Consider the following 21,616-nt stretch of genomic DNA (forward strand, 5'->3'; position numbering starts at 1 on the left):
TCTCATCTGGTGGACTGTGTATGAAATACCACCTCTCTTATACACAGTTTCTTCAATAATACCTATCCTTCTATTGTTCCCCAGTCCTTGACATTCATGGGGTGGGGGGATTCAGCCAGTGATAATCAAGTGTCTCTAATGGCTCCTATGAGGCCATCTATCAGAGGCTGATCCCTTTATATTGTCTCAGATCATGCAACCTTTGTCTCAAGAAGAAATGAATTATTATATTGCCCAGTGTTTCTGCTTCCATGGACAAAGACTGATCCCACAAACCCCCATGTCCCATATATTCACAAGGCAGCCTATGAGAGGCTCTTTCATCTCACATCTGACACTTCAATTCAAGCAGTTTAGATGCTGAGTATTTCTGATGATCACACTTCCCTGTTATAATATCCCTATATTCATACTGAACTATTGATTTTTCTGATATTGAACTGGGGATAATTGCCACATGTCTTTTTCTTGTTGCAATTCTTCCCTTTCATGGCATGATAAAGTCTTTCTGGGTAAACAGTCCAGTCTTAGTTGTATACCTTACTGCTCACAGCAAGGCTATATAATAGTTTCTACCTCCTGCTTATGGTTCTGTCCCATACATGTTACTTTTAGAGGCTGCAGTACAGTACACTGTCTAGTCTCTCAGGTATTTAGTAATATCACCATACTTGCATCACACATACATTGAGAATTTAATAAAGGAGATGGTGTTCATCCTACATGTCTTGGTTTATATAGGAAAAGTATGCTCACAGATGAGGGATTTTTTTTGTCTCTAAATTAGCTAATGTCCAGGGACATCAGCTATAACATAGATGTTGATGTATGAGACAAAAAAATAAGATGAGGCTAAGACAAGAAGCAACTGTGAAGTTACCCGGTATATCAGGCTAGCAAGAAGAAAGAACTGTATATGGGTAACCTTTCCATATACTCCTCTGGGGTTTTCCTCAAATGTTGCTTGGCATATAAGGCCATCTCTCGTCTCTAATTTTGCTCTGAAGAGAAGGAAGGGCACTTTACATGACTTCCATGAGCTTCCCACATCCTCCATAAATGAAACCATACTCTGCCATCAGTCCTTCCTCACACAGTGTCACACTTCTAACCAGCTGGTGATGCTGCAGGTCCTATGATAAAGCCCAATCTGACCTGGGGACAAGGTGCCAGGGATCTTCTGCAGGCGGGGATCTGATGCAATCCCTTGAGCACCACAAAAAGATGTTCCCAGAATGTCACAGCTGCCTGTAGTGGGAAGAGGCATGCTCTGAAGTCACTCTGTGTGTTATAAGGCACCTGGATCTGTGGAGGTGAGAGTTCTATAAGCTCTTTCCAGGAGATAGGTCTTCTTCGGCTTATTCTGAAGGAACAATACCACCATGATCTTGATGATAACACTCTTCACCACTGCAAGCTTCCTGGTCCTGGGGGTCAGTGTATGGGTTCTCATAAAAGAAATCTTCACTGTACATGTTCCTCCTCCCATCCCCCAACGACTGAAATTTCACATGCTCCACTACTTCTTCCAGCTGACAATAGCATTGGTAAGTTTTTTTGGTTTTTGGTTTTTGTTTCTGTTTTTATGACTCAGTCCTATTGGGGATAGAGAGAATCCCAGCACTGGGAAAATTTGGCAAAGATATATATATATATATATATATATATATATATATATATATATATATATATATATATATATATATTTGGTTTTTCGAGACAGGGTTTCTCTGTGTAGCCCTGGCTGTCCTGGAACCCACTTTGTAGACCAGGCTGGCCTTGAACTCAGAAATCCGCCTGCCTCTGCCTTCCAAGTGCTGGGATTAAAGGCATGCACAACCATGCCAGGTGATCAATATAATTTAAGATCACCTGATAATAGGTATCAGTCAGTGATGATGACAGCCATTGATAAGGACTTCTTAAATACGGTGGTCCCCTGTAGAGTGTCATTGTCACTGACTTGTACAGTTATTTCCTTAGTTGTTTAAAGATCCTCTTTGGATTTATGCTTATTTCATTTTGGAAGCTTAGGTGAACTACATCAGTGTTTAGTCACTCTATTGATCTTTTATTGAGTAAGCATTGATTAGACCTCTGTGCAGTGCCAAGCTTGGTGGAAAGTGTCATTCCAAAGTTGAGAGAAGACCTGGAGATGAGCATGAGGATACAGACCCAGTCCTCATCAGCCTACTCTGGGAAAAGTCTTTTAGAGCCTTCCATTCTCAGTGCATTCCAGAGAAGAAGAGGGAAAACTTCTCCTTCCTTATTTCCTAGCAAACACAAAAAGGCTCATGCATGGAGCCAGTGCTGTGCTGTATTTATCCTCTATGACATTCTAAGTCTCTCTTTGTGTCCATTGGGACTATACACTATAGCACACTGGGCTTTGAATGCATTCTCTGGACATGTGCCAACAAGGCTTTAAGAACAGGAAGGTGAATGCATAAGACAAACATCACTCATAGCTTCCCTGTAGTAGCAAGTGATACACACTCTTGAACATCCCTGATTATGAAGAAGAAAAGTCAGAAAGAGACCATAATTTCTGCTAGGGAGAAGCAGAGGACACCTGTCTTTCTGAGATGTGCCACCTGAGCTAGCAACTAAAAGAAGACAAGGGAACATGAACATGCATATCTTGTTGCCTGAGAGATCCAAGGGCCTGGACATCAAATGGTCATCACGGAGTTCAGTGTAGTAAAAAAGAGGAAGGGAAGGGAAGGGAAGGGAAGGGAAAGGGAAGGGAAGGGAAGGGAAGGGAAGGGAAGGGAAGGGAAGGGAAGGGAAGGGAAGGGAAGGGAAGGGAAGGGAAGGGAAGGGAAGGGAAGGGAAGGGAAGGGAAGGGAAGGGCATTAAGGGATGTGATTGTGGACTGTGTCAACTTCTAAAGATGTTCTTATGTCATTGGTGCTTTTCCCTAAGATGAGAAGCATATGACAAGCAAGCTACATACATCTAGTCATCTAGGTGGATTCTACTATTACAGCATGTCCTGGTGTCTATCAACCTGTTAAGAGTAACAAGCTGAACTCACCAATTCAGTCTCCACCTCAAATGATACAGTAGTTATAGTCCAAGGGTGACCTGTTGTGAGACATTTGAGGCTACCAGGTTATAGTCCCATCCTTTGATGCCTCAAATATCTAAAGTGTCCGTGACTTCAGGCTTACCAGTAGATTGTATTCCTGTCACTCACACTAAAGGAGTACCATATAGTTTCTAACAAGTATATGTTTGATAATCAAGGTATCATGGAAAAGAGGGTCACCATTAGCAAACTTCATTATTTGGTAAATTTCATAGTCCACCCACTTTATGGCAACCAGAAAGCTCTAAAGAGCATGGAAACTAGTCCTGCTTGGTGGATAAAGGAATTATGAGGAAAAAATCACTGACTCACTATCTAGTGTAGGGCACATAGTTTGGGGCAGACGTTGAACTAGGCATGGGGCACATAGCTGAGAAGACTATACAGAGGAACTTCAAGTCTGTGGTAAGCATTGGGCCAGCACCAACCTTTACTTTGGACTATGTGAGTCATTACGCTAGCATGGGATTAGAAACAATGGCTTTTCTTCCACTTTTGCTTGTATGTTTGTGTTTGGTTTCTTTGTTTCTTTGTTTCTTTGTTTCTTTGTTTCTTTCTTTCTTTGTTTCTTTGTTTCTTTGTTTCTTTGTTTCTTTCTTTCTCTCTTTCTTTCTTTCTTTCTTTCTTTCTTTCTTTCTTTCTTTCTTTCTTTCTTTCTTTCGCTTAAACTCCATATTTTATTTCCTGCCCTGTTCACCCTCGTATTGCTTCACATCCCATACCTCCTCCCCTCACTTCCCCATCTCTGCGTGGATATCCCCCCCATCCCTGGACCCCCCTATGCCACCTGATTTTAAACTCCCTGGGGCCTCCAGTCTCTTGAGGGTTAGGTGCATCATCTCTGAATGAACACAGACCTGACAGTCCTCTGCTGTATGTGTATTGATGGTCTCCTATCAGTTGGTGTATACTGCCTGGTGGTGGTGGTCCAGTGTTTGAGAGATCTCAGGGGTCCAGATTTTGACTTCTGGTTCTCCTACAAGGTTGCCCTTCTGCTCAGCTTCTTTTAGACTTCCCTAATTCAACAATGGGATCATTTGCTTTTGTCCATTGGTTGGATGCAACTATCTGCCTCTGACTCTTTCAACTTGTTGGGTCTTCTGGAGTGTGGTCATGCTAGGTCCCCCCCTTTTCTTAAGATTTATTTGTTTATTATATGTAAGTACACTATTGCTACCTTCAGACACACCAGAAGAGGGCATCAGATGTCATTATAAAGGGTTGTGAGCCACTATGTGGTTACTGGGATTTGAACTCAGGACCTCCTGAAGAGCAGTCAGTGCTCTGTACCACTGAGCAATCTCTCTAGCCCCGCTAGGTCCATTTTTGAGAGTGCTCCATAGATTCAGTAATAGTGTCAAGCCTTGGACCGCCCCCCCCCCCCCCCAGCTAGATCACTCTTTGGGCCTGTTTCTGGACCTTCTTTTCCCCAGGCTCCTCTCCATTTATATTCCTGTAATTCTTTCAGGCAGAAACAATTGTGGGTCAGAGTGATTGTGGGATGCCCCTCCCTCATTTAATGCCCTGTCTTCCTGATGGAAGTGGCCTTTATAAGTTCCCTCTCCCTACTGTTGGGCATTTCATCTAAGGTCCCTCCCAAGAGTCTCTCACCTTGTAGGTCACAGTGCATTCTGGAGGGACTCCCAAGGTTACCTCCTACCTCCTGAGGCTGCCTGTGTCCATTCTTTCTGCCGGCCTTTGGGGCTTCAGTTCTTTTCCTTCACCCAATACCAGATCAGGTTCCCCATTCCCTCCCAGCTCCCCAAGTTCTTAGTTTAAAAGTGTGTGCCATCACCACCAGACCTCATGATGTATTTTTAAGTAATTGTTAAATCAGTGTGAAAAGGCACTTATATACCTAGGAAATGAGGTATCAGATGGAAGAAAGGAGATGAGAGCTAGCATAGAACAAACACCATGGGGCCTCTGCTGTTTGTTGCAAAGGCCCCTGGGAAATCCTGCTGTCAATGAAGCATAACTTTTCTCTCCTACTTCATGTCCCTCATTTCACAACCAGGCACTCACTTGCTTACATAAACAATTCCACCTAATTAGGAGTGATAGTTCAGCCCTGAGTTGAGCCATACAGAATACTGGGCAATAGCTATAAAGTGGATTTGAAAGGTAGCCAACTGGTCTTTTGTTCTTTGTCTCCCCAGGGGAATGTACTGGAGAAGATGAAAATTTGCCCCATGCCCCGCTTTTTCTGCTTTATACAAGACCTCTTGGTGTCAAAGAATAACTTTGGTGTGTTGGTGAAGAACATGCATTTTGGCACAATTCCTGTGAGACTGTTTCAGCCCAAGGCAACCTCCTCTGGCCCCCGGAAAGGCATCATCTTCTACCATGGAGGAGGTGGTGTGTTTGGTAGCCTTGGTAAGAGGCATTTCTGAAGCATGGGAAAGGAATTGATTCTCATGACTGACCTAACTACATCTACATTCCATTTGGGAATTATTAGCATGTAGCTAAAGAAAGCAGCAGTCAGAAATCCTTCTAGGGGGCCCAAATTGTGGCTGCAGGTTGTGTCAATCAATAAGTGTGGCATGTCTATGGAAATGTTTTCTATAATAAGTCTTAGTCAAGGAGGGAACACAGGGTCACACATGGCCAAGTACTTGGTATTTTCCTTCCCGTCTATTCATTCTCAAAGCCACTGGCTCATCCAAGATCTGAAACTCACACATATCCCTCAGTTCTTCAGGACCACCATAGTGTAATCAATCTGTAATTACCCAACCCCTTCAGCTTTGAATCATGATGGCTACCCTCTTCTCAGTTTCTTAATTTGCAGGCTTCTTCTCTTTCTCAACAACAGGGGTCTTAAAGCACACCTCAATACAGGCAGTCTAGCCTCTTCTTTGGCCCTTTGATATTCTCCACCATACAGTCACTTTTGTCCTGTTCTGCCCCTGCTATGCTGCAACACAAACTTTGTCATTATGCACAGTAGACATGGTGAGCTCATCACTCTTGGTCTTATGTGCATGCCCCTTTGTTCTCAAAACATGCCTCCCCTCATGACTGGCTTGGAATAGGTGAATATGCACTTGATCTTAGACCTTTGCACGAATGGCCTTTCTAGCATGGCATCCCCCAACATCTACCTACAGAATTTTTCTGTCATTCTGAGATTAAGCTCCTACACTCCAACTCCACTCATGACAGCTTTCTTGTTGAATATATTTATGGTATTTGTCACCATCTGCTCTTGCTTTGGTTCACCAATCCCTGTGCTTTCTTGTTTGCTGTCTTTCTGCCCTTAGTAAGAATGGGAATGCTAAGAGGGAAAGAAGACCTGTGTGCTGTGTTGCTGGATCCCCAGTGCTTGGCCTTATTGTTTGTATTTTTTGAATGACTGTATAAACACATGGATATAATTATCTGTTGATGGTTGAGTGAAAAGATAAATTTACAAAGGAATTCATGGTTGAATGAGCAAGAAGCATAGGCTGTCCTCCTTAGCTAGAACAGGATGAGATAGGGGTTCCTTGCTGCCACCTAGTGGTAGAAATACCCATGGCTATTTTACAGCTGAAGGTGTTGCTATGATACTCACAAATTAACTATGATCAGAACCAAGGTATGGTTCCTACCCCTGTCCAGTAGCAATTCTCAATCCCAGAAGCCTTTGGAAGCCTAGACTGCCAAGCTCTTCAGTGGTGTAAAAAAATCCATAGAAATATTACTTATGTGAGTTGTTGAAGTCCTGATGCCTTTTATGTTCAGTATCCACAGAGATACATCACCTATCACAACCCTGTTCTATTCACTCCAAGTAGGGCGAGTGACAGGTACAAAACTCTGAAACTGAAGCAGCTTGAGGCTCTTAAGGTAAGGAAGGATGTGAATGGGACACAGTGGATGGAAGTAGAACAGGTGGAAGAGCCAAAGTTGTGGTTAAGAGGGACTCCATGTTGACTCTCCATTAGTGTCATACCTACTCCCTAGTTGCCTCCTATAATCCAGTTCATTCTTTGTTTAAGAGAGTCCCAGACATTTGTACTTAAGAAAGCATGAATGATGCTAGTATGCAGCAAGGCTGCAGCATGATTGTTAAGAACCTTGAATAGAGGAGCATCCTGCCTCAGTTGAGACTTCTCAGTGCATTGGCCTCAGCACCTGTTTTCACTTCTTACCATATCATTGAAGGTTCTTGTTTCCACCTAGCAATTTCCTGCGATTACTACATTATTTGGTGACATTCACAAAATTGTAGTTCCCAAGTTCCCACTTCAGAGTTGTTGGTTCAGCGGGTTTGGGCATCCTGGACAGAACATGTGCACAGACTAACCAGTGCCTCTGGATGACAACAGCCAGGGCTGGACACAGCTGAGTTGAAGATGCATTTCTCAGATTCTCTGCCTGGTACTTTACTAAATATCCAACCTAGTCTTTGTAGAGGTTCCATCTTCTGGAACTTCAGATGTATCATCCCCCAATTGAAATGACCCATCTAGCCTTTGAGTATTTTTATTTAATGTGAAATATATTAAATTATTAATGTTCCTAGAAAGTCATTCCAAACTCCACAGTCTTGGCTTTGTACATTTCAGATTCCCTAAGCTTCCTGGTCCTTGGTTTCCTTACTATAAAGTACAATAACACAAAAGATGAGCCAAAAGGTCCTCTTGAATGCTGACATTGACAGTGAGAGTGGTGACTGACTACCAAAAAGATCTGGCCAGATCACTTCAGAGGTGGCAAGAATCAGAACACAGGGAGGATGTCACCTTCTTACTCATAGCAGAAACTTCTGTCCTAGGGTTGTGGTAGAAATTCTACATCCTCCTCATGAGATGCATTAGATTTGCTCTTGCCTTACAGATTGTTACCACAACACTTGCAGTTACCTGGCCCATGAGACAGATTCGGTGGTAATGGCAGTGGGGTAAGTAGCTTATAACAGACATTAGCTTCATCAGGTACCTGGTTGAGTTGTGGTAGAGTGAAAACAAGATAATAAGACCCTACTATGCTCTTGACAACTCCATGGCCATTCATTAAGTAAAACAGAAAAGTACATCATGATGTAAAGGCATCTAGGCAGGGAAAAAATAAAACTTTTCAACAACTGACACCAAATGCAACAGAGACCTAATAAATTGATGTTAGAAAAAAATAAGTGATGGATCTAGGAATCAGAGTGTCTTAGTTACTTTCTTGTTGGTGTTATAAAACACCACAACCAAAGGAAACTTAAGGAAAATAGAATTTATTTCAGTCCATGGTTCCAGGAGGCTGAGAGTCAGCTAGCATCAGGAAGGGCAGTAGAAGTATCAAGCAGAGAGCACATATCCTCAACCATAAGCACAAAGCAGAGAGTGAATAGGAAATAGGACAAAGCTATAAAAACCCAAGTCCCACTCACAATAATATCCTTCTCCCAGCAAGGCTCCACCCCCAAAGGCTTGCTAAACCTTGCTAAAGAGTGCTACCAACTAGAAATCAAATATTCAAATATCTGAGTCTATGAGAGACAGTCCTCATTCAAACCACCATATGGAGTAATCTCTCTCTCAGCAGGCTAACATTGGCATGGGAAAGATAATGGCGTAGTGAAAGATGGCTCAGATCAAGGCCAATGTTATTGTTTGAATGAGAGTGTGCTGTTAATAACTCACAGACCCAAATGCCAGACACACCGGGAGCAATGTGGAGAGTGACTTAAGACCCAACTCTAGTCTTCTGGAAACAAAAGGGATTTTTGAGTGGATGGGGGCAAAAGGGGCTGCTTACTACAATTTTGTTTCTTGTTCTAAGAGAACATGAAGAAATAGAACATAGTAAAGTTTAAAAAGAAAGTAATGAGAAAGTCAAAGCTTCCCTGTTAGACTGCCTCCACAGTGGCTCCCTCACAGCTTAGCAGACCTCAGGCTAGGTAGATAGTGCAGATATTTTGACTGGAGAAAGCTACTAAGTTAAGATGGAGATTTATTAGAGTTCCTTACAGTGCATTGCAGGCTATGATCCAGCTGTGTTCTAATGGTGACCAAGAATTCAATAGTTGTTTTGTCTACAAGACTGGATATCTCAATAGTCCCAATCTGGTGTCCAAGTTTCAATAGATTGCTAGAAAACTCCTGGCATTTGGGTATATGTTAGAATTACAATATAGGTTCTAATACCAGCTAAGGAGTGTTTCAGGAACAGGATGGATAAGCTTTCCAACAAGAGTTAGGGAAATAAGGTAAAATGCAAAAATTCCTTGTTCTGTATCCTCTTATGTAGGATGCCTTCTACCAGAAGATGTGGCACAAATTTAAGGTGGGTCTTCCAACCTCAACTGATCTAACCACGAAACCCCTCACACATGTTGCTTGGATTTTTGTTGAGTTCAGATGTGATCAAGTTGATCATCATAATTAGTCATTACATTAAGTGTGTATGGTTTTCTCTGATGGCAAGAGAAAGGCATCCTCTTTAGAATCTCCAGGGACCTCCTCTTACTTGGTTGCTATGGTATCTGAACTTTCATTTTTGGAACCCAAATCTCAGAAGGCCTAAAGATCTCTTGTGTGCAAAGCATAGAAATAGACATACCTCCACTGGTTTCTGTACACCATTTGTGCTACACTTCCTCTTTGCCATTTAAATGTATGCAAAAAGCTTCCTGACTACCCTTAGTGATATTTTGTGGGGAATTACAAAGATCTGGTTGAGTATTGTGAGGCAGTGGCTGATTTTGTCTAGCCAAAGAAGGGATGCCAAAGAACTGCAGTGAGTAGTGCCTGGGATGAATGCATAAGAGAGGCTGAAACACAAGGAGACCTTCACCCTTCTCTTTTATCCTGATGCCACTCACTGCCCTCATATCTTCTCACTTCTTCCCTGTTATGTCCAGCTGAACCAACTTCATCTTGACTTTAACCTTTGCCTCCCCATCTTGACTGACAGGCAGTAAGAAAAGTCGTTGCCTTGTCCCGGTCATTGCTTGTTTTCTTAATATCAGCACAATTAGCTTTCAACTAGCATAATCCTGGGTAGGGTTTTTTTATTCCATATGGATTTGAATGGAGAATCTCTGCCACTCTGACTCTGGGTAGGTTGTTCAAAGTCAGGTACAAAACAATGGGAGTAACTCTGCACATATGTGTGTTTGTTTGTTTGTTTTTCTGTCATGTGATGAAATCCCCAAAACAAAAGCAGTAGAGGAAATATTCATTTTAGTTTATAACTCTGAGTCACAGTCCATTATTAAGAAATGTCAAGGAACTTGAAGGCAGGCCTGCTTACTAATACACAAAGCATTATCTCTAACCAAGGAACTCACTTCACAGCCAAGTATGACAGGAATCATGGAGGATGCTCCTTGCTTGCTGGCTTGTAAGCTCATGGTTAATAGCTCTGGGCCACATACTAAGGAGTTGTGCTTCTCATGGTGGTATTGACCCTTCTGCATCAATTAACAAGCACGGTAACCACTCCATACACAGACATGCCCACAGGCTTATTTGAACTAGGAAGTTCTTCATTTGAGGCTCTCCTCTCAGATATCGACATGCTTTATTAGATTGACAGTTAAAACTAACCAAAATATCATCTTGATTTGTTTTGATCATTCTTATGATTTAATCAGGCTCTGCCTTCTCTGAACATAGAGATTACTATTTGAATAACCTTCACTAAATACCCTGTCTGTGATAGTATACTATGTTTTTTGTTGTTTGTTGTAGTTGTTGTTGGTTTCCTCTTTAGGTACCGAAAACTTCCTGACCATCATCACCCTGTTGCTTACCATGATTGCTTGAATGCCACAGTCCACTTCTTGAAAGAACTTAAAACCTATGGCGTAGACCCGGCACGGGTGGTGGTTAGTGGAGAAAGCATTGGAGCTGGGGCTGCGGCCATTATTGCTCAGGTGGTATTGGCCAGAAAAGATCTTCCCCAGTTTCGGGCTCAAGTCCTGATAAATCCAATCGTCCAGGGGGTCAATTTTCAGTTACCATCTTACCAGCAGTATTCAGATGTCCCATTTCTCTCTAGGAAATTTTTAATGACTTGTGCATGTAAGTATCTGGCCATTGACCAGTCTTGGAAGGATGCCATGTTGAAAGGTACTTTTATACCCCCAGACCACTGGAAAAAGTATGAGAAATGGCTCAGCTCTGACAACATCCCCCAAAGATTCAAGAGACAAGGCCGACAACCTGAGTTTCCTGGGCCTTTTAATGAGTCTGCCTATTTGGAAACCAACCATGTTTTCAGTTTAGAAACTTCACCTCTCCTGGCAGATGACAAGACCATTGCTCAGCTTCCTGAAACCTTCCTGGTGAGCAGTGAGTATGATGTTCTCCGTGATGACACTTTACTCTACAAGAAGCGGTTAGAGGAACAGGGGGTTCCTGTGACATGGTGCCATTTGGAAGATGGGTTTCATGGATGCATAGTTTTATTTGATAAGAACGCTCTCTCTTTTCCTTGCTCAAAAAAGGCTATGAGTTCCACAGTCAGTTTCATAAAGGGCATATAAGATCTCAAGCATGAAGCCAATGGTTAAATAATTGCTCAACATGTACAATTAAATGCTTTAGCTCTGCAAATGAACAACCCTTAAAAAACAAGTAAACAAGCAGACTGAAAACAAGCAGAGTGGAAAATGAAAAAACAAAAACAAAACCCATAAAGGAAAAGAAAGAAAAATTATGTGATAGTAATTACATAAGTAGGATACGTAAAGGATAGCTTCTGACATCAGCAAAGGGCTTGGCTGAATACCTCAAGCCATAAGGTCATAAGGGTCAGACATAAGACAGAGTTGAGGACCTGCTGAGGGCATGGGTTCTCACCATGTCTGTTTTCTTCCTTCAGTGACAATGTTCAGTGATGCACTTAGCAGAACTCTTACCATTACCCTTAGAGAATGAATATCATGGGATTTCCTAGAGGCATTATTCTACAGCTCTGTGCCAAATTGATGCCACCCACCTCTCACATGATCACTGATGGACGAATCTATATATGTGAGAATAAAGCAATATAGGGGCCACACTTCTGATTGATGAAGCCAAAAACCACTGGTTACTGCCCAATTCACATTTTCTTCTTCTGTCCTGAAAATCTTTGCAGAGGAACTCTGTAGACCCACCTGCCCTTAGGATGGATCATAAGAAAATTTCATAAGCACTTATAAGAAAGAGAGTCAGGAAATGGGGAATATGGAAGGAATGGAAGGAAAGACTGAACTCTGAGGAGTGCCAAGCCTTGCCTGGACTCAAATCTTTAACTGGAGAGTAGACTCATCTGCCAGGAGGCATGCTTTCAAGTCAAGGCTCTCTTGTGAGTATCTGAGACCAGTTGGAATATGAAAAGTGCTGCATTGGGTCTATAGAAAGAACAACCTGTAAGAAAGACCTCACTTATTGAAGGTACCATCTTGTGGGGATCCTAATTCATTCAAAGGGATGGGTTTCCTATCTTTGAAAGCAAATGTGCAGAAAAGTGTTTCCTTGGGCTTTACACACAGAGCCCAATACATGATACTGTGATCCAAGGGGACTGGGATAAATCTTAAGCTGTCTTAAATATCATTCCTATGGTACTGGATTTGAAGACATGAAAGATGCAAGATTGTAGGGGGTCATGAAAAGTTGATGAGGTCTAGTACAGTATGTCAGGATCAGAGTCCCTGAAGAAAGGCTCTGAGAGGCTACTGAATTAAGCTGCAAATATGGCACCTCAATTACAATGGTGACCTCATGATATTGGAAATGCCAGGACTATGAGATGTCTACTAGGGATAGCTTCAGTTGTGGAGTGGAAAGTCTAAGGGAGAAGCTGAATATGGTATAGGTGGGAGAAATGGAGAAGTGGAGCTACTGAAGCTCTTTGTAATCAAAATTACATTATGAGTCCCAAGTACTGGACATTGGAGTTGCAAGATTTCATATTATTTCGGCTGGATTTTGTTTTTGCTTTGGTATGATTACTTCATTGCTATAACCTGTTCTTTCATTTTGGAATAAAAATATTGCATGCTATTGTATGATGTAAGAATAATTGATATAAAAAATAAATGCTTTTATTTTATAGGAGCTCACAGTTAAGAGATTTTGGAATTTGAAAGATAATTTGGATCTTTAAACTTGGACCATATTTTCTATTGTGGTGGAAAACATTGAGAACAGTGAATAGATGTTAGAGGTTAAAAGTAATTATTTGTGTGTCACTTTGTCAAGGGGTAAAGTATAATAGTTAGCTTTAGTTACCAACTTGACATATGAAGAAAGTCTCAGTGAGATATTGCCTACATTAGGTTGACCTGTGGGGATGTCTATGGGAGATTATTCTGAGTTAATTACTCTGGAAAGAGCAAGCCTACTGTAGGCAGCATCATTAAATTAAATAAAGGGGGCATGAAGATGAATGAGAGAAAGGAGGGGATATATAGGGAGGAAAGGATGAAGGAAAAGGAAGGAGGAAATGATGTAATTATATTATAATCTCAGAAAAACATTTTTTAAACTTTGAAACTCAAAGGAAAGAGTAAATAGAAGCACATGCAAAACTAAAGTATGGGGGCTGGAGAGATGGTTAAATGGTTAAACTGCCTGTTCTATGGAGGACTGTGTTCAGTACCCAGCACTCACATGATAGGTCACAATCATCTGTAATTCTAGTTCCAGGGAATCTGACTCTCCTGTCAAGGGGTTCTCTGCAGATGTCAGGTAGGGAAATGAACTCAAAAGAGTTGAGAATAAAAACTTGATTCAAATTGACTTTGTCAGCCTAGATCAAAATTTCTAGAGATTCTGATGCTTGGTGGTTTATTGTAGGCATATTTAAAAACAAGATTTAGAAAAAGGGTTTCCGGGTAACAATCATTCCAATTTCAGGTGCAAATAAGACTTAGAGTATGACTACTTAGAAACGCCTTTACAAATTATATGTAACCATAAGGGTGGGTTCAATAGCTGAAAGGTCTATAATCTACTGTGGTGTCCAACTTAGATAACATAGAAGTCAGAAGTACATGAGACATCCCCTGTAAGGATGGATTCTATTAACTTGGAACTAAAGATAATATCTAGGGAGAAAAGAGTCTTGGATAAACATGGATGAGGCTTTCTTCAACAGATAACAAAAATGTCACCAGATCACTTAGTGACATCCACTCCCCTTCTGGCTAAAAAACAGGTGTTTCCTTCTTTAAGGAAACAACCCTTCATGATTAGCATTCCTGGTTTCCCTAGTTACCTGTGAGCAAAAAGGCTTTTGCACACCCAATAATCCTAAATTCCAGGCACTCACATAGTGCACAGATATACATATAGGCAAAACTCTCTCTCTCTCTCTCTCTCTCTCTCTCTCTCTCTCTCTCTCTCTCACACACACACACACACACACACACACAAACACATACAAATAAATTAAATTAGGAAAAAACAATGACACAAACATAAGGGAAGTAGTGGTTAACATTCACTCCTTCAGGGTTGCAGGAATCTCATGGAACATAAGTACTGTGACTAATGAGCACTGAGTGTATATTATACTAAAAATTAAGAGGGGCTAGTGAAATACCTCAGTTGGTAAAGATGCTGGCTGCCAAGACCAAGGAACTGAGATCAATCCCCTGAGCCCACATGGTGGAAGGAGAAAACCAATTGCCACAAAGTTGTCATCTGACCTTCCCACATATGCATTGGCATCAATACACCCTCCCTGAAATTATTAATTAATAGAAAAATAAGCAACATATAGGATTCTTATCAAATTCTGTGCACAGTGGGGTGAGGTCCAGCAAATTGTCTTTATCTGGGGCCAGTGGAGTGACTCGGAGGGTAAAGGTTCTTGCTGTCAAGATTGAGAATCTGAGTTCAATCCCCGAGATCCATATGCTGGAAGCAGAGAACCAACTATGTCCTTTGATCTCCACATACATGCCACAGCATATACATGCAATGCTCTGGTGACCACAGAAAGAAAATGGATGTTCTGTAGAGGCTATATCCATTTTCCTAGTTTGTATGTTTCTCTTGAGGCATACATGTTAGTTGCTCACATATAGACTCCTCTCAGTCATCATGTATATGGAAAGAGAATTAGGCCTTTTACTTCTCCATGGCAAAGTGTTATAGTACCCAGATTTGCCAGTAGAAGATGCCAGAGAGACTCTATAAGTTGGTTCCAGTCTTCTCTAACTAAGATAATAGTATCTGGTTCCAATAACCCTTAGGTTTCCCTGAAGTTGTTCTTAACAATGCCTCTTTGAGCACGTCATCTCCCTGGGGAGGACTTCTCTGGCACACCTTGTACAGCTGGTACAGCCTGGTGTCCTTGGCCATGACTGCCTCTGTTTCCAGAGAGCACAGGAGAGCTCCAAGGTAGATGGTCTCCCAAGGGTGTTCACCCCTCAGTTTCACAGTTTTGTTTCCATGGAAACTTTCATTCTCATTGACCATGGCGATTAATCCATGCCACACTTTGGAGCAAAGCCTCAACTGATCATCTGGAACATTTGCTCATGGATTCTGTCTACAAAACTACAAGCAGCAAGTGATGAGGAATGGCTAGTCTGACCAAGAATTGTAAACCATCATTAAAATGTTTTCATTATAATTATTTATGCATGTGTTTATTGTACAAATAAAAGGATTTTACTGTTGACATAGCTATAGTCACATACATTGTCCTTCAATTATCTTCATCTTCTCCATGGCCTTCCCCCATTCTGCTCCATCCCCATCCCACAGTCCCTTCTTTATTTCATGTCCCCTGCCATGGCAGAGGTGTCCTGACAGAGGCATATCAGCCTTCACCTTCTGGGGAGTCTCTTACCTTTAACTCTTGAGAATTATTTTAATGAAATGGGCTGTTGGTTAGTCTTCAGAGCCAGTGGATAGAGAAGAATTAAGTTCTGCAAAATACTAATTTCCTCAGTTCTTCATCTTTCTAAGCATGCAAAAGGCCTAGGGTAGATCTTTCAGGGTTCTTCCCTCAGAAAATAAAAACAAAAACAAATAATAAATAAATAAATAAATAAATAAATAAATAAATAAATAAAGTGATATCTTTGTGGAATACATGAGATCCCCAATACCTCTGAAGACCCCATAAAATTATGTAGCTTGAGATCTGAGCTTGGGGCAAAGCACCTTGGATGGATCAAATATGCAATCAATAACCACTAGAGTCTGGATTTTTGGTGTGTGTTATAAAGGATCAGGAATTATTTTTAGAAAGTTTTTGAGATTCCTATTGAAAGAAGCATGAACTGTGCATCCCAGATATTGAGGTTTCCATAAGCCAAAGTCAAATGGAAACTGAAGTTATTCCCCTGACAAACTTGATCCATATATTTCCAAGAGGCAGGAGTCTTGTAATGTTTTCTCTTCCTCTATATAGAGCCCAGGGGAATTGATGCTTGTGGGAACTGGTGAGTCAAATAGTTTGTCGAGTCTAGTATCATCAAGAGGCTCTGGAAATACTCTTTAGCTGTAAAACATCAAATTTGTAGAAAAGTAGAAGGACTTAGGATGTACAATATTAATCATGGGCACACAATCCCATGGAAAGTTAGCTAATCATATATGTGTAATATACAGGCATATATATGTATATATTTAGACAAATGCATGTGGAGGTGCAATATAGTATGTAGAAAAGAGAGCAAGAAAGGGTAAGTCTAAGGACATGAGGAAGAACTGAGTGCAGTTCTCAAGGACACGAGCTAAAACAGGATATAAAACTAACTTCTTTTCAAGTTCAACTCTGTTATGAATTTTTTCCTTGGGTAGTATACATATATATATATATAGATGTGTGTGTGTGTATATACATATGTATGTGTATATATATATATACATATATATATACATATGTATGTATATATATTTGATAGTGAAAGTGTAAAATTCAATGTGAAGCTCCACATCTTCAGAATAGCTATTGCAGTTGTATAGAAGTTCATTGAAATGTATAGACTTTGGGTCTGATTAATTTTGCTGTGTGGTTTTTTTCAAGTTCTTTATAATTTTAACTAAAAATTAAAAAAAAAGAGTCTCTGGATAGTTTGTAACCTTAGAAGAACTAGTAAACAATGCTCTTTCATAACTGAACTAAGATAAAAACAAGGGCAAAAAGCACAGGATCCCAGGTAATTGCTTGCGTATTTGGCAAATTACCACAGAGGTCAGATAAATTGCCTCTTATCATGTCAGATAATAAGATTATGCCATGAAAAAGTCAATCAGTTGCAAAAACAAGGGGTCAGTGGGTCATGCATCAAACTATGGTTCAGGTAGCACATTCTATAATCTGTGATGCTGTCTGACTTAGGCAGGGTGTGGGAAATTCTGACTATGAGCTTCTCTTTCCATGCCAACCAGAGGGTGGATGTCTTGGTTAATTTTATATTGCTGTGATAAAACACCATGACCAAGGCAATTTGTAGAAGAAAGAGTTTATTGGGATTTAGTTTGAGAGGGTAAGTTTATGAGCATCATAGCAGCAGGCAGGCAGGCATGACACCAGGTAGTAACTGAGAGCTTCATACTGAGACATCATGTATTGTTACAAGAATTTCAGGGATTCCCTTTATGGTCATCAGATGACACCAGAAAAGTTGAATTCCCTCCTTGGGGTTCTTAGTCTCATTTGTGAAATAATTAAAAGCTGGGTATGGTGATGCACACCTGTAATTCCAATACTTGGGAGGCAGAGACAAGTGGAATTTAATGGGTTTGAGGCCAGCCTAATCTACATAATGTGTTCCAGAACAGCCAGAGCTACAGAGGGAAACCCTGTCTCAAAACAAACAAAACAAACAAACAAAAAACAAAAACTACAAAAAAACCCAAACAAAACTAAATAAATCAATTTAGTAATGGATTCATATGAAGTATCAAAGTCAATTTTATTAAAGTTTAAAAGAAAAAGAGAGAGAGAGAGAGAGAGAGAGAGAGAGAGAGAGAGAGAGAGAGAGAGAGAGAGAGAGTCAGCACGCATGCGTCGCCTGTGCTTCACCGCTCCCGCCTCAGGCTCTGGGTAGGGCTCCGGGATGTCTACGTTGTGCCACCCTCCCGGGGCCCCGGGGCCACTTGGGCCTGCCCCCGCCACCCATGGTCCCGCACCTCTCAGTGCTCAGAAGCTGTCCCAAGAAATCAAGGCTTTTCTGACCGGTGTAGACCCTATTCTGGGCCACCAGCTCTCAGCTCGTGAACATGCTCGATGTGGTCTTCTCCTGCTCCTTTCTTTGCCACCTGCTCGGGCTGCTGTGTTGAACCACTTGAGAGGTGTTTTTGATGAGTGTCCGGGCCCACCTAGCTGCCCTAGAAGAAAGTCCTGTGGCTGGTCCACCTCACCTCCTTCCACCTCCACCATCCCATGTCCCTGCTGGTGGACCTGGCTTAGAGGATGTGGTGCATGAAGTGAAGCAGGTGCTGTGTGACTTTATCCGGGCCAAGCCAAAGGCCTGGGCACCTGTGATTAGTGCGTGGTCCATTGACCTCATGGGACAACTGAGCAGCACATATACAGGTCAGCATCAGCGTGTTCCCCATGCCACTGGCTCTCTCAATGATCTGCTGCAGTTGTGGATGGGCTGCAGGGCCACCCTCACATTAATGGATATCTATGTGCAGTGCCTCTCGGCCCTCATTGGTAGCTGCCCAGATGCATGTGTGGATGCATTGCTAGACACTTCTGTCCAGCATTCCCCATACTTTGACTGGGTTGTGGCCCATATTGGCTCTTCTTTTCCTGGCACCATCATCTCCCGAGTCCTCTCTTGTGGCCTTAAGTACTTCTGTGTCCATAGTGGGGCTGGAAGAGGAGCTAGTGCTTGTGGAAGCTCTTCTCAAACCCCCTCTACAGACCCCTTCCCTGGATCTTCTGCCATCCCTGGGAAAAAATGGGTACCCAAGATTGCCTCAGTTGTAGGCATCCTAGGGCACCTGGCTTCCTGCCATAGAGACAGCATCCGACAGAAACTGTTGTGCATGTTTCATGATAGTTTGACAGGGGGTTCAGGGGGCAGGAATGGAGAGCTCTCTCTTCAGGCCACAGTTCCCTTCCTACTCCAGCTGGCAGTCATATCACCAGCTTTGCTAGGCACAATGTCTGGAGAACTTGTGGACTGCCTCAAGCCCCCAGCAGTGCTAAGCCAGCTGCAACAACACCTGCAGGTGTTCCCCAGAGAAGAGCTAGACAACATGCTAAACCTGGCTGTGCATCTAGTGAGCCAGGCCTCTGGGACTGGTGCCTACTGCCTGCTGCAGTTCTTAGTGGACACAGCTATGCCTGCTTCAGTTATTACTACCCAGGGCCTGGCTGTGCCAGACACCGTGAGAGAGGCCTGTGACTGGCTGATCCACCTGCTATTGCTACATCTACAAAAACTGGTTCATCATCGGGGAGGGTCTCCTGGAGAAGGGGTGCTGGGCCCATCCCCCACCTCCTCTTCCAGTGCCCTTTGAGCTGTGTGGAGCGATATTACGGCTAGAATGGAAGCGCTTCCTCTGGCAACACCAGCTCCTGGGCCTACTGTCTGTCTGTACACGACCTAGCTGTGGACCTGAGGCCTTGGGCCATCTACTGAGCAGAGCCAGAAGCCCCGAAGAGTTGACTTTGGCAACCCAGCTATATGCAGGGCTGCTGGTCAGTCTCTCTGGCCTTCTTCCCCTGGCCTTCCGAAGCTGCCTGGCTCGAGTGCATGCAGGGACTTTACAGCCTCCCTTCACAGCCTGGTTTCTTCGCAATTTGGCCTTGGTGGGGTGGGAGCAGCAGCGTGATGAGGGCCCTTCAGCCTTAGGGGTCCAGTTTGGGGAGTCTGCCTCAGCTCACCTGTCTGATCTGGCTCCTCTCCTACTACACCCAGAGGAAGAAGTAGCTGAAGCTGCTGCCTCCCTCCTTGCAATATGTTCCTTTCCTTCTGAAGCCCTGTCCCCTTCCCAGCTATTGGGACTAGTGAGAGCTGGAGTACACCACTTCTTCGCTTCTCTAAGGCTGCATGGCCCTCCTGGTGTGGCTTCAGCCTCTCAGCTTCTTACCCGCCTTTCTCAGACTTCCCCAGCTGGGCTCAAGGCTGTCCTACAGCTGCTTGTAGAGGGAGCCTTACATAGGGGCAGCACAGAACTGTTTAGAGGGGAAATGGATGGAGACAATGAGACTCTCAATTGTCTCAACCCCTTTGGCTTCTGCCTCATTGTTGGACATTAACCGGAGGCATACTGCAGCAGTGCCGGGTCCTGGAGTGATCTGGTCAGTTTTCCATGCTGTAGTCATCAGCCGTGGCTTAAAGTCACCTAAAATTGTTCAGTCTCGAAACCATCAAGAAGTGATCTATAACACCCAGAGCCTCGTTAGCCTCCTAGTGCACTGCTGCAGCGCATCAGGGAGCAGTGAGCGTGAGGGTTGCTGGGGGGCTCCCACTTGAGCCCAGAGGCAGCCAAAGCAGTTGAGGTGACCTTAGTGGAGAGCGTGTGTCCTGATGCAGCTGGTGCTGAGCTGGCCTGGCCCCCAGAGGATCATGCACGAGCCACCATGGAGCGGGATCTCCGAATTGGTAGGTGCTTCCGGGAACAACCTCTGCTGTTTGAACTTTTGAAGCTGGTAGCAGCTGCTCCCCGAGCCCTGTGCTACTGCTCGGTGCTGCTGCGGGGGCTGATGGCTGCCCTCTTGAGCCATTGGGAAGCCTCTCAACACCCTGATACAACCCACTCCCCCTGGCATCTGGAGGCATCCTGTATCCTGGTGGCTGTCATGACTGAGGGAAGCCTCTTGCCACCAGCCTTGGGTAATATACACGAGGTATTTCGCCAACTGGCACCTTTTGAAGTGCGTCTGTTGCTGCTTAGTGTCTGGGGTTTTCTTCGGGAGCATGGGCCCTTGCCCCAGAAGTTCATCTTCCTGTCTGAGCATGGCCGATTCATCCGGGACTTTACCAGGGAGGGTGGAGGTGAAGGAGGACCACATCTGTCTGTGCTGCATAGTGTCCTCCACCACAACATCGATCGCCTGAGGCTCTTCTCTGGCCGCTTTCAAGCATCTCCACCATCCACTCTGCTTCGGCAGAGGACTTGACCTTTTCTCTACAAGTTGTGCGAGGTTAAACTGAGAGAAGAGACTAAAGTGCTACAGAAGGGTGGATGCTTCTAAGTCCGTACGTAATGACCGGTGTCACTTTTTTCAAACCCCACTATTTTTTTTCTAAATAAAATTTGCAGAGTTAAAAAAGAAAGAAAGAAAGAGAGAGAGAGAGAAAGAGAAAAAGAAAAGAAAGAAAAAAAGGAAAAAAAAAGAGCCCAGTGCACGCAAGCAATCAAACTCAGCAGCTGCCTGGAGGAAATTAATGGAGAAAAGAGAGAAACAATGCCAGACACATGGTAGACAAACAGCCACATGGTGGTAGGAGGGAGGCATTAGAGAAAGAATAAGAAGCACCAAGTATCAGAAAAGGCACACTTAGGTTCTGACCAGCATCAGAAAGAGTCAGAAAAAGGAAAAATACCTTCCTGACTCAGGCTTCAGAAATGTGGGCAGACCCAGCTGAACCTCACTGTGGCTTGAGAGGATTACACAGAG

General features: G+C 43.1%; 1 protein-coding gene and 1 pseudogene across 1 annotated transcript; both read left to right on the top strand.

Annotated features, from left to right (window-relative positions):
• The first annotated feature begins 1,382 nt into the window (after window positions 1-1,382).
• Window positions 1,383-11,564, top strand: LOC110293659 (arylacetamide deacetylase-like 4 family member 1). Its single transcript, XM_021161534.1, has 4 exons — window positions 1,383-1,547; window positions 5,251-5,467; window positions 7,919-7,982; window positions 10,790-11,564. Exons 1-4 carry the CDS (start codon window positions 1,383-1,385, stop codon window positions 11,562-11,564), a joined length of 1,221 nt encoding a protein of 406 aa, XP_021017193.1.
• A 6,528-nt stretch (window positions 11,565-18,092) lies between these two features.
• On the top strand, window positions 18,093-21,115 carry LOC110293756 (integrator complex subunit 5 pseudogene; annotated as a pseudogene).
• The last annotated feature ends 501 nt before the right edge of the window (window positions 21,116-21,616 follow it).

Source organism: Mus caroli, unplaced genomic scaffold (assembly GCF_978045245.1).
Source record: "Mus caroli unplaced genomic scaffold, Mus_caroli_1 scaffold_6, whole genome shotgun sequence".
NCBI lineage: Eukaryota > Metazoa > Chordata > Mammalia > Rodentia > Muridae > Mus > Mus caroli.

Bases quoted from the DNA above. Each gene is read 5' to 3' on its own strand.
- LOC110293659 (XM_021161534.1), top strand. From the start codon at position 1,383: ATGATCTTGATGATAACACTCTTCACCACTGCAAGCTTCCTGGTCCTG. The intron at 1,548-5,250 runs GTAAGTTTTTTT...TTGTCTCCCCAG, and splicing joins TCCAGCTGACAATAGCATTG to GGGAATGTACTGGAGAAGAT. The intron at 7,983-10,789 runs GTAAGTAGCTTA...TTTCCTCTTTAG, and splicing joins TCGGTGGTAATGGCAGTGGG to GTACCGAAAACTTCCTGACC.